The sequence below is a fragment of the Mus caroli genome, chromosome 15 (genome assembly GCF_900094665.2).
Source record: "Mus caroli chromosome 15, CAROLI_EIJ_v1.1, whole genome shotgun sequence".
In the NCBI taxonomy this organism is placed as follows: Eukaryota; Metazoa; Chordata; class Mammalia; order Rodentia; family Muridae; genus Mus; species Mus caroli.
The window spans coordinates 73,298,317-73,310,700 of NC_034584.1; the positions used below are offsets into that span (position 1 = coordinate 73,298,317).

At 54.5% G+C, this 12,384-nt stretch overlaps 1 protein-coding gene across 14 annotated transcripts in view; it reads right to left on the reverse strand.

Annotated features, from left to right (window-relative positions):
- Pla2g6 (phospholipase A2 group VI) overlaps positions 1-12,384 on the reverse strand; it is a 42,572-nt gene that overhangs the window by 13,775 nt on the left and 16,413 nt on the right. For 9 of the 14 annotated variants that reach the window (XM_021183739.2, XM_021183740.2, XM_029469701.1 and 6 more), the window contains 7 exons: positions 11,708-11,891; positions 9,216-9,403; positions 7,957-8,053; positions 6,929-7,111; positions 6,355-6,463; positions 4,987-5,151; positions 3,298-3,376 (listed from right to left, as the gene is read on the reverse strand). In XM_021183739.2, the coding sequence (XP_021039398.1) occupies positions 3,298-3,376; positions 4,987-5,151; positions 6,355-6,463; positions 6,929-7,111; positions 7,957-8,053; positions 9,216-9,403; positions 11,708-11,891 (1,005 nt within the window). The remainder of the gene's footprint in view (positions 1-3,297; positions 3,377-4,986; positions 5,152-6,354; positions 6,464-6,928; positions 7,112-7,956; positions 8,054-9,215; positions 9,404-11,707; positions 11,892-12,384) is intronic. The other 5 variants (XM_021183746.2, XM_021183747.2, XM_021183745.2 and 2 more) reach the window with 1 other exon arrangement.

Genomic DNA, 12,384 nt, shown 5'->3' on the forward strand with positions numbered 1-12,384 from the left:
GCTAGGGGAAGGGGATGGGGTGAGGAGAGGGGTGAGGAGAGGGGTGAGGAGAGGTGAGGAGTGTGGTGAGGAGAGGGGTGAGGAGAGGTGAGGAGAGGGGTGAGGAGAGGTGAGGAGAGGGGTGAGGAGTGGGGTGAGGAGAGGTGAGGAGTGGGGTGAGGAGAGGGTAGGGAGCAAGGCCACAAGTGAGGTGAGGAACAGGGTCAGGGGCTCTATGACCACAGCAGGTCAGCAAGTCAGCTGCAGGCCTGACCCAAGGTCTGTTGGAAGTAAACGGGGAAGAGAAGGAAGGGCTGGTTCCTTCCTGCAGGGTCAGGGACCACTCCTCAAGAGAGATCAAGGAAGGATGTGGATAGGGAGGAAGGAAGTCTGTGGAGAAGGGTAGCTAGCATTAGCTCACTTCATGGGTCCGAGCCCCTCTGAGGAAGCTACTCTGTTGTCCTTATTATCTTGGAAAGTTAGGGGCATGGTATAAAGTTACATGCTTGGCCTCTGAGTAACACACTCCAGGGGGCTTGTCCAACCTCTATGGATGTAATCATAAACCAAGTTAAAGCATAAGGAGTGTGTGCGTGTGAGTATGTGTGTGATTTTGTTGTTGTTAGAATACATCATGTGGTTCTTGTGCATGACCTCTGTAGATGACAATGCCATGACTCAATGTTAAAAGTTTGTACATTCCTGTTAGAGCCTGCCCAGTCCAGCCTAGTCTTTTTTTTTTTTTTGGTTTTTCGAGACAGGGTTTCTTTTTATATCTCTGGCTGTCCTGTAGCTCACTTTGTAGACCAGGCTGGCCTCGAACTCAGAAATCCACCTGCCTCTGCCTCCCGAGTGCTTGGATTAAAGGCGTGCGCCACCACGCCCGGCTCAGCCTAGTCTTGAAGATGGCAGAACATGCAAAGGGTCAGGCCTTCATGGCCATGCCCTCGGGATACTTGTGGTCTATGCTCAACCCTTCCTTTTAAGCTCATTCCCAGCTCCCCTCAGTTTTATGATTTTGTTATGTCTTTGGTCTTGTGAGAGGACCCTCCTTTTCCAGTCGCCAGAGTGCCAGATGTGACTTTTGGCTTTAAGTGTTCTCTTGACACAACTGAGAACCACTGGAGAAGGATCCCCACGTGAGACTGTCTACACTGGGGTAGCTGCTCAAATCTGTAGGGGAGGAGGAAGCCAGCCCTCTGTGGGCAGTGCCATTCCCTAGGCCGGGGGTGGGGGTTGGGGGTCCTGAACTCTACACAGGTGGGAAAATCAAGCCAAGCACAAGCGAGCGAGCGAGCGAGTGAGCATGCGTACATGGATTTCTCTGGGCTCTTGAATGCGGATGCGATGTGACTAGTTTGAAATTCCTGCCTCAACCTCTCATAGTGATGGACTGTAACCTAGAATTGTAAGATGAAACAAACTCCCTTTTCTCTAAGCTTCCTTGCCTGCTGCCCTCCGAGGCAAGCATCTGCTCCACCTCTGGACAAAGCTCCATGACAGGGCAGCTCGGCTCTGCATGGCACTGGATGTCCAACAGGTGTGAGAGGGAGGACCAATGAAGGACTCTTCTGAACGAGGCACATGGCTACTCAGTGAACTCAGAGCGCAGCAGGGGCAGTGGCACAGATGATCGGAGTCTGGGCAACCCTGGCCACAAGGGCTGAAGAAATAAGCAAGACTCAGCGATGGGCCTGGCAAGAGCAAGGTCAGCCAGAGACTGAGGCTCACACTCCCCTGTGGGTCCTTCAAGGATCTCCTAACTCCTCAGACGCTGGCCCAGCACACACACCCTGCCTACTGGAGAGTTCACCTCCTCGTCCTCCTCTGGCCAGGGGCTAGTCCTCTCCTCTGGGGTACAGCTCCTCTGCCTGGGCCTCTGTGGAGGTGCGTGCACATGTACAAACACATGAAATGGTGTATGGCTGCAGGAGGCACCGTGGAAGCAAGAGCCAGAATGCTAAAGGGGTAGGTGTGTCTCCAGGGCATAGGTGAGCAGTGACCATGAAAATAAGGGGGCTGTGGTCCCAGTGGCTGACACCTCCTAGCTGGGCTTCTGAGCCACAGGAGCAGCAGCTGTGGCTGGTGATGGGAGTGACTTCTTTTTGGGCCTGCAGTGAGTGTGCGCCCCTGAGAGGCCTGGGGGGAGCCTTCTCTCTAACTCACCCTTTGCCACCTCACCTTTTGGGGGCTCAGATTGGGAATCTGCTAAGTGAGAAGACTGCTCCTCCCAGGAAGGCCTCCAACAAGAGGAGAACCAAAAGTGAACAACAGTGCATGACAACAAAGGGAGGCTGTGGAGATGGCCAGCCCTGGTCCTGGCCACTGGGGCCTGCACCTCAAGAGCAAGCCTTGGAACTGTTCAAAGGTTCTGGGGCCCAGGAATTAGGATCCCGATAGGAATATTAATACCATGGGGGGGGGCAGCCCTTAGCAGCAGAAGAGGATTCTCTGCCAATTTTGCTAACTCCGGTTTCCAGACAAACCCACACCTGCACATCTCCTGACTTCTGTTCATTTTCTTTGTGAAAGTTGTAACACCGTGTCCAAAACAGAGGCAGAGCAAGAGGTTTACCAAAACAGTAATACAGATGTATGTGTGTGTGTGTGTGTGTGTGTGTGTGTGTGTGTGCGTGCGCGTGTGTATCTCAGCATTTTCTCTCAATGCAGGCAACGGTTGGTCCCAGAGTCCAGGCTGTATGGCTGGGTGTTTGTCCTGTAGACTCTGGTGACCATGAGAGGATGCAGTCTCCATCACTCTGCTCCTACACCACCTGGGAAGCAGTGACTGTGAGGGAGGAGGGCGGGTAAGGAACCCAGCAGCAGAGAGAAGCAGATGCAGATCTCTCTCTCCCTACAAACCGCAAAGTTAAGGAAAAGATCATGGGGCCACACTACCAGAAGCCCAAGCTCATCCCAGCTGCATGGCCCTGTGCTGGCCTCCAGAGGGAACATCACCTGCCACCAGGGAGCTGTCACAGGCTCCAAAGACTTGGGTCTCGACCATGGTTGTGTACAGCTAGGAGAAGAGCTCTCAGCACAGAGTGCGGATGAGGGAGAAGTCCGCTAAGGTGCCTCAGGAGGTGGGGATGAGGGACGAGCCTGCTAAGGATGCCTCGGGAGTGGGGATGAGGGACAAGCCTGTGAGGAGGATGCCTCAGGAGGTAGGGATGAGGGACAAGCCTGTGAGGAGGATGACTCAGGAGGTGGGGATGAGGGACAAGCCTGCTAAGGATGCCTCGGGAGGTGGGGATGAGGGACAAACCCACTGAGGATGCCTCAGGTCTCACACACCAGTCTGTACCTCACCCCACTTACCTCCGCTTCTCGTCCCTCATGGAGCTCAGGATGAACGCTGGCTTCCGAGCTCGGGAGACGGGCATGAGATCCTGAAGTTCTGTGGGAACAGGGCAGGGCATCCTAAGGCTGGCAGCTCCTTCCCCAAGGCCCCATGGGTCTCTAGAGAAACAGAGCTGTGCCATACCGTGGGGTGCATCTCCTCATGGCTGGGCTCTGCCCATGGCTGAACCCACACTTCCTGCCCCTCCCCCATCTGCCTCCAGCCCCTGGATAAACCTGAACCAGGATGTCCCAGGCCTGCTAAGAAAGGGGTGCTGGGATGAGGGAGGCCACTGCTTTGAGACGGGCTCTCTCCTTCCCCTGCTAGCTCTCAGACCCACACAGATCCCCTTCCTAGGACCCGGCTTGACCTCCCAGCTGTGTCCCATGGTCTGTAGAGCAATGCTGCTGACAGCCACCACACATGCCACAGACCCCAAAAGGACTTTATTGATGAGGATACACTACTCAGGGTCAAACTCCACGATGAAGGGAACATCCCAGTCACTCGTCCCTCAGACCACCCTTGTCCTTGTCCTGGGTCTAGAACCATCCTCCATGCCTCTGGGCTCACATCCTCCCGTCTGCCCCATCTGGTCTAGTCTTCCTCTGTGTACTACCCCCACCCCCACCCCCCATGCCCCGCATAGCTGGGTTGATGGCCACCGTGCAGGGAGACTAGAGGCAGCAAGGCAGGCAGGTGCCCGCAGTGGCTCCCTCAGCAGGCACATGCCACAAAGCAGACAAGGTACACATGCAGGAGACTGACCAGCAAGGCAGCCGATGGTGCCGGGGACAGATGGGTGTAGGGAAGGGATCTAGCCTGGGTGTGCAGCTCAAGAAGGGATGGGGGCAGGGACTAGAGCTATGGTGGGACAAGGCAGGCTCAGCGGTCTCTTAGGCCCAGGCGTTACCTATTCACCACCGCACCCCAGGCCTACCATCCAGCCTGGTTTGAGTGACTGCCTGCCTGTGAAACGGAGAGAGAAAGATGGTGTGCCATGGGATTTTAGCTTCTCTGTCCTCCAGACTTCTAGGCCTGGCTAGGGTGGCTTGGCAGGAGGGGCTGGGCTTGAGGGTCTCTCCCTCTGCGGTCAGAGAGGTCTGGCTGGTTAAGCCTCTGTCTGGTGACTCTAACTTCCGAGTATGCTAGGTCCCTGAGTGGATCAGGACAGAAGGCCCTGAGCAGGGTCCCCATCTACTCTGGAACTGTCTCTAAGGTGACACAAAGGGGCAAACTCTGGCTGCTTAGTCACCTCAAAAGCCTGTAGGAAACCGAAGGAGCCAGCAGAGGGCAGATCAAGTCTCAGGTTAGACAGAGCCAAACAGTGAGAGTTAAAGCCAGGAGCCAGGCAGCACCCCCCCCTCACCTCTCACCTTCCTCCTGGGGAAGCACAGAGGGTGACAGTGCTCACCTGAGAGGTATCATGGGAAATGGCCACCCTGAGCACGTCCAGGGCACTCTCTTAGGGATGGTGGACCATGGGGCCTCACCCAGTGACCCGGTAGGCATCAGGGATCAGTGGGTCTTGCCTACACTGGGTAGTAACGCTTGGCTCTCCTCCCTTCAACTACTGCAACCATGAAGCCCTGTTCCTTTCACTGGGGGCTGCTGGGATTCAAGGCCCAAACCCAGCCGGGGAGGGGGGAAGGGAAGCAGCAGCCTACCTAGGTTGTTTAAGCTGATCGCTGGGGGCTGAGTCCTGTCCAGAGACAAGAGGGGGTGAGTTGCAGCTGCAGAGCCCTGCTCCGTGGAGACCCCCTGGATGATTGGGAAGTGGTGGTCGGCCCCCACCGTTTTCAGCAGAGTCAAGAGCGCCTTCCTGGTAATCACTTGTCGGGGTTTGGGAAGGAGAGATGGCACAGGGCAGACATGGCATCAACATCAAGGGAGACCCTCCTTGCACATGGTCCCTATCTAGCAGGTGACCTGGCTGTGCAGGGTAACTACCCTGACTGGCATGTTAACAGGTCAGCTACATGAAAGCGGCTGAGGACTGGGGCTAGCCAGAGTCACAGGCTCAGTGACTGTAGAGAGCCTGTCTTTCCTTCTACACCAGCTGTGATGCAAAGTTCCTAACTCCATGGTCCGAAGTTCTCAAAAGTGACAAAAGCTGGAGAGACGGTTCAGTGGGTAAGAGCACTGACTGCTCTTCCAGAGGTCCTGAGTTCAATTTCCAGCAACCACATGGTGGCTCACAACCATCTGTAATGGGATCCGATGCCGCCTTCTGGTATGTCTGAAAACAGTTACAGTGTACTTACATATAATAAATAAATCTTTAAAAAAAAAAAAAGAAAAAGAAAAAGCTGTCCCTTTCGACATCCAGGAGGATGAGCCAGCCAATGGCATTAACCCTACGTGTGGGGACAGCAGGGGAGGCTGCCAGGACCAGCACCTCTGCCTGTGTTCACCTTGGGCTCTCTGTCTTTTCTGTAGAGCTGGCTCTGAACCCAAGGCAGCTAAGCACAGCTGGAGAGGGAGGAGAAGGCAGGAGGGAAGGGAAGGGGAGGGGAGGGGAGGGTCCTATTTAGGTTGTTTAAGTGGAGGTGAGGCTGAGCTCTCTGCTGGGAAAGGGGGGTCAAACAATTAGGGCCACACCCGAGATAACCCTATACTCCTTCAAGCTCTCCAGAGGCCATCTGGAAAGAAAAGCCACCTCCTGTGACTGTGAAGCCAAGCACAGTAGACAGGGGCAGCAATGCGCATGCGATTCTATGCATGCCCCCAGCATGTATGAAGCACGGCGTGTGTGGGCATGCAAGGCGCATGCAATGACCCTATGCTTGTTCTGCTGCTGCAGACCTGGTCCCAGCCCACCCGCACCTTGAGGACCATGCTCAGCAAGCCCTTGGTGGGCCTACGTCTACTGTGCAGAGCCCGTCTTTGGGGAAGAAGGCTCCCTCCTCACAAGCTGCGTATGCTCCTGGCCACTCAGCTGGAGCGCTGGGCCAGCGTAACATCTACAGTTAGGACTTCCCTCCTCGCTTCTATGGCCTCCCTGAAACTCTGGTACCAGATTGCAGGGTACATACGCTTGCTGATCTTGGAGGCTATCAATGCAGGAGTCTCCCCAAAGTCATTTGGGGTGTCCACTTCTGCCCCAAATACAATGAGGGCTTTGACCATCTCCATGTTATCTTTCTGTTGGGAATGGAAGGTGAGAAAAATAGGCAATATCATGAGACCCCACCTACAACTAGCGCACAGGGCCTCCTGACTGTCCAAGAATGGTGCTTGACCGGAGCCTCACAAGCGACCTCCAGAGCATCCCTCTGCTCTTCCACAGGTTCTGAATGTGACTGACTGCGTCCTTCAGTCTCGGGGTCCCTCCTGTACTCTCATCTGGCTACCTAAGATCAGACCTATGTGGCCAGTATAGCTGTCTTTGTCACACCACAGAAGCTTCAAGGGCCGGTGGTGTCTCCTAACAAGCCAGCAGCTGCCCCATGGACTGGGCTCAGGGAGAAGGCATGTCTGATGGAGCAGCTGGGGAAAGGAGAGTGAGCTGAGCTGTGCCTCTCTTGCTCCTCCCACACCCCTACCATGGAGCAGCTGGGGAGCTAGCAGAGCTGGCCCAGGGATGAGGCCTTGTGGAGGCAGGCTCACCGACATGGCCAGGTGCAGTGGCGTGTTCCCGTGCTCTCCGCGGGCACCTGCATTAGCCCCGTAGGTCAGCAGCACCATGACACAGTCAAAGCGGTTGCGCATCACCGCCACATGCAGGGCTGTGTTCCCCGAGGCGCTTGTGCTGTCCACGTCACAGCCCCGCTTCAGCAGCATTCGGGCCATCTGGGGACACAGACCGGGCAGGCACTCAGGGCTCAGCCTCCGCGAGCAGTCATTAGCAAAAGAAGTCCAGAGGCAGCCCCAGTTCTGGGCGTGAACCTAGACCTTAACCCACACACACCAGCTCCCCAGGAACTGGGTGACAATTAGGTGAAGACTAGTCTAGAAGCTCGTAGCCCTTTTCTAGAGCCACAAAGGCTTCTCTAGACCCTGCCCCACAGCACTGACTCCTGAGGTCATCTCTAGGATGTGCTCCAGGGTCTTTCACAGTATCCAAGCTCACTTTGAACTGAGACATCAGGGAGGACAGTGCTGAGCCCAAAGCCCAGCAGCTCTCCTGCAGCCTGAGCCTGGCTCATTCACTGCAGCCCCAGCCCCGCAGCCCTCACACTGCCTGCCTCACAGACATTGCAGTGAAGGAACACATCTGAACAAGCTGGTGCCCCACAGAGGCTGGGGCCTTACCTGCTTGCCTGCCCGTCACATGTAAGTATGGCCAGGGTGTTGGTGGCACCTGTGTTGCCAAGCTGGGCTACCTGAACATCTTCTCAGGAGGACAGAGCCACTGAGGAGCTTCAGGGGAGACCTCAGCCTATGTGGCCACCAGGCTCTTTGGGGGGTGCCGTGCCCAGGGGCCATATAACCATCACCACCTTCTTCCCATGAGGCACAGTTTCCCACACAGTCTCGCGAACTTCCCAGGACCCCCGGTCACAGATAAATCAAGGCCACCAGCCAGTGAGCAGCAGGACAGTGGTGGGACCTCAGCTCTTCCTGGGCTTGTGAGACTTGTCCCCAGGTGCCACTGCCTTCCTCCCAGGAGTCTCCTCTGGACCTGCCCTGCCTACCTCAGCGTTCTTGGCCCAATGGAGCGGGCTGGCTCCATAGCGAGGATCCTTGCTGTGGATCTGGTTGCTGTCCATGCTGATAATCATTTCAGCACACCTGCGGAGAGGCCGTGGCAGGGCAGTGAGGGACACTGCACTAGCTACATACACATACACAAAACCACACACGACAAATATAAACAAATTATATTAAAGTGAAAAACGACAAATCAAATGACCAACAATATAAGAAGTCAACCTATATGCTGGGGTAAAAATAGAAAACTGAGGTCAGGCGTAGCTGGTATTATATCTATAATCCCAACATTGAGGGTGCTGAGACAGGAGGATTCCAATTCCAGACCAGCCTGAACCACATAGCACAAGCCTCTCTCAAAAGGTGAAGTAGGGAGGGAGGGGGGATGGTTTTCCTTGCCCTAGGCACTTCACTTTGTAGATTCAGATAGATATTTCTCCAAAGACATAGAAATGGCCAATGGGTCTCTGACAAACTGTTCAACCTCAGGAACCCACAGGGAAATGCAAATCAAAGCCTCTGCGACCTCATCTCTGTGAGGACAGCTATTCTCAAGACATACTAAGACACAGAGCTGGGAGGGAGGTGCCCGCTGAACACTGTAGCCTGCAGTGTGGGAGGGGCTGGAGGCTGCCCAATACCATGGACAGGGCTCCTCTCAGGTATCTCTCAAGGCCAGAGCTTAGCACAGGAGCCAGCGTGAAGACCAAGTGACCCCATTTGTTCCCTCACTCCAGACGGTCCTGCTGGGCAGCCATTTGCTGTATTTGACCTCTCTGATTCTCCTCCAACACAAATGGAGGACTTCCCAGGACCTGAGAACTCACAGCAGAGCTAGGGAGTGGCCCTAGACTCCCTAAGACCAGAGCCTGGTGCCTGCCTCCTGCAGCGCTGCCAGCTGGGAAGAAGCAATGTGCTAGATGCACAGGGCCTTGGACCATCAGGGCATCCTTGGGCCTTTAGCAAGCACAGGAGCTGAGCACTGCTGACCTGTCAAGCAGCAGACTCGAGAGCAGGGGGAAAGGGGCTCATGGTCAGGAAGGTGGGTGCATTAGTGCAAAACTCTAAAGGGTCTGTTCTTCACACAGTGTTTGCGGAACACTTGGTGTGAAGCCACCACATAACAGCATCAGGCACTTTCTCCAGCCCTGCACCCTTGGCTGGTTACCTGGTGAGGCTTGAGGAGCCAGGGCCTAGTCCCTGGCCCTGCAGGAGGTGGGGGTCATGTGGTGGTGAGGCTTACCCCTTCTGGGAAAACTTCATGGCTGTGTGGATGGGGAAGCCACCGGGCCCCATGATGTTGCAGCGGGCATTACAGAGCAGCAGGACACGCACCATCTCCTGCTTCCCCATCTGGCAGGCCAGGTGCAGTGGAGTCAGCCCTTGGTTGTTTACCTGGTTCAGGCCGGCTGAGGCGTTCTTCCCTAGGAGCTGACAGGACAACACTGGTAAGCACCGGCCGCTCACTTCTCTAACCTCCAGGCGCCATTTGCCTCCATGAGGACAGAGAGGAGCACAGGGGGAGAAAGGCTGCTCTGGAGAGATTCTAAGAATGCCTGACCAGTGGGGTCAGTGTGTGGGTGTGGAGCTGGCCTGACTGTGGCTCGGACACACACTTCCGAAGGATCTTCACCTCAGTTTCTTGTGTGAGGAGAAGACAACAGTGCTCTGACCCAGGGGAGCATTCTGAGAATTGACTACAACACAAGCCACTTGGTGCAGTCACAAGGCAGCATAGTCAGAGGACAGGTGTGACACATGACCACTGGCCAGGAGGACCCTCCTGCTCCAGGCAGCACGCGACTGCGCAGCATTAGACACAGATCTATGTTTTCTAGAAAAGTCCTGATGCTAAGCAGAGAGGACAGAAACAGCGGGTCAACTTGCTCATTCTAGGCACTACAGCACAAGCTGAGAGTGTGTCTTCCCTCTCCACAGTGGCTTCTCCACAGCACCACTCCATCTACTTAATCATAATTTAAAAACACTCTCTGCCAGGCGTGATGGCGCATGCCTTTAATCCCAGCACTCAGGAGGCAGAGGCAGGCGGATTTCTGAGTTCGAGGCCAGCCTGGTCTACAAAGTGAGTTTCAGGACAACCAGTGCTATACAAAGAAACCCTGTCTTGAAAAAACAAAAAACAAAAACAAATAAAAACACTTTCTGGGCCTGGAGAGATGAGACGCCATCGGATTCCATTATAGATGGTTGTGAGCCATCATGTGGTTGCTGGGCATTGAACTCAGGACCTCTCTGGAAGAGCAGCCAGTGCTCTTAACCACTGAGCCATCTCTTCAGCCCATTAGAATGTTTTCTAACCTAGTACCTAACAATCGAAAGGAGTGTGAGGTGGAAACTTCCGGTTTCTCTGGAAGGTCAGTTATGTCAAATAATATTTGGCTGGGGCACACAGATGAAAGGATGTTTTGCTAAAGCAGACAGACTCATGAAAGGATACGTAATGTTAACAAGGAATATAAATATAACCAACAGTCGGTGGACGATGCTGGATGGTATTGGATGCCTTGCCACTTCTTATTGGTCATCTCCTGTTCTGACATCATAGAAAGAAACGAACCAAAAAACTCCTGGTGGTGTTCTGGCAGCTTCCTTGTACTTGGGCTGATGGGGAAAGTGAAGTGGAAGTTTCTGGATATGTCAGCTGATATAGATTCACATGGAGATTTTCTGAAGCAAGACCCGTGGGAGGACACGTGATGTTTGTAGGAGTATACACAGGACTCAACGGACAGTGGCGGTGGGCTTCATGGAGCTTGTGTCTTTGTCTTCGCTGATCTTCACTTCACTGAGGTATGGCGGAGAACTTCTGGAGTCCCTGCTGGTCCCAATCTCGCCTGCTGACTTGTGTCTTGTGCCGATGTCTCTGCTAGGTAGTGCCGCTGCTGCTGATTCACGTTTGCTATCCTGACGCACAGGACTGGACTGCTGGTGTCATGCTCGCTTCAGCAGCACATATACTAAGATTGTCAGGACTGCTGGTATTCTGAAAATTGGAGAATGGAATCGCCCCAAGGAGCTGCTTCCAAACACCATTCAGCAGAGCCTCGCAGCCTCCTCTGGAATTGACCTGCTGTTGCTGATTCATGAATGGTGTTTGCGAGTGGATTGAGCTGCTGCCGCTGATTCGCTGATTCGTATGAACTGAATTGCTGATATCCTGACAATGCAGACTGGATCTGCTCCAAAGAACACTATCTCAACTTCCCCTGTATCCTACTAACCTTCCTTTTCCATTACCTCTGGTAGGTGGTGGGCTGGAAGGGATGTTAAAGCATGTACAAATCCGTATTAAAGTAGGCCTTGAAAATCTGGAGCCTGTAGGAGCGCCTCTGCACAAACACCTACACCCGCTGGGGCAATCTGACTGCCCATGAATTAGGTTAAGGCTCCCTGAACCTTGAGCCTCCCAGACAGGAGCTGACCTGACGCAGCCAGCCCAAGGGCTAGCTCTGGGTAGCTGCTGAGCTCCATGCCTGACTACAGTTTCCATGGCGTTCAGCTCACTGAGCTGGAGAACTGCCTTAGCTAAAGAGATGTCTCCCTCTAAGTGACACAGGGTGGAGGATGGGGGTGGGAGGTGACAAAGGAATCAGGAATCAAGGATGGATGAGTGAGAAGACCCAGAAAGACTCATGAACTTGAGGCCCCAAGTCAAGTTTCCAGCACAAGGAGGTGCTTGGTTGCTCAGTCCCCTGCCCACGGCCCAGTACTCACCTGTAGCACCTGGGGATTGTCCCCTTGCACAGCGTAATGGAAGGCAGTCTCTCCTTTGTTGTCAGTGACATCCATCTGGGCGTGGCAGTATTGTACCAGCTCCACCAGGATCTCACTGTCACCCTTGCGGCAGGCCAGATGTAGTGGGGTGCAGCCCTCCTCATTCTCTGTGCTGTTGGCGCAGCTGTTAAAGGGTTGGGGTGGGTGGGCAGTGATAGGTAAGAGACAGGCAGGGGACCAAAGGCAGGCACGCTGAGAAGCCTGAGTGCAGAGGCAGGGGACAGCAAGGTCCGGAGGTTCCAGCATGACTCAGTCCAGGCTGCAGTGCATTCTGCTCACCTGTGGGAAGATGTACCCTAGGGCCATGCCAGCATGAGGGGACAACAGGACGACAACAGGTGACACAGAGAAAGGTGCCCTTTCAGAACAGAAACTTCAGTGTCGTGAGCAATGCACTGAACCTCTGTGCTTCAGACTGTGAGATGGGACACCGCGGTCTCCAGGGTCATGCTTGGAGCAGGTCAGCTCACAGGTTCTGTTTTTGTTTTTTAAAATAAGGTCTTGCAGCCGGGCGGTGGTGGTGCACGCTTTTAATCCCAGCACTTGGGAGGCAGAGGCAGGCGGATTTCTGAGTTCGAGGCCAGCCTGGTCTACAGAGTGAGTTCCAGGACAGCCAG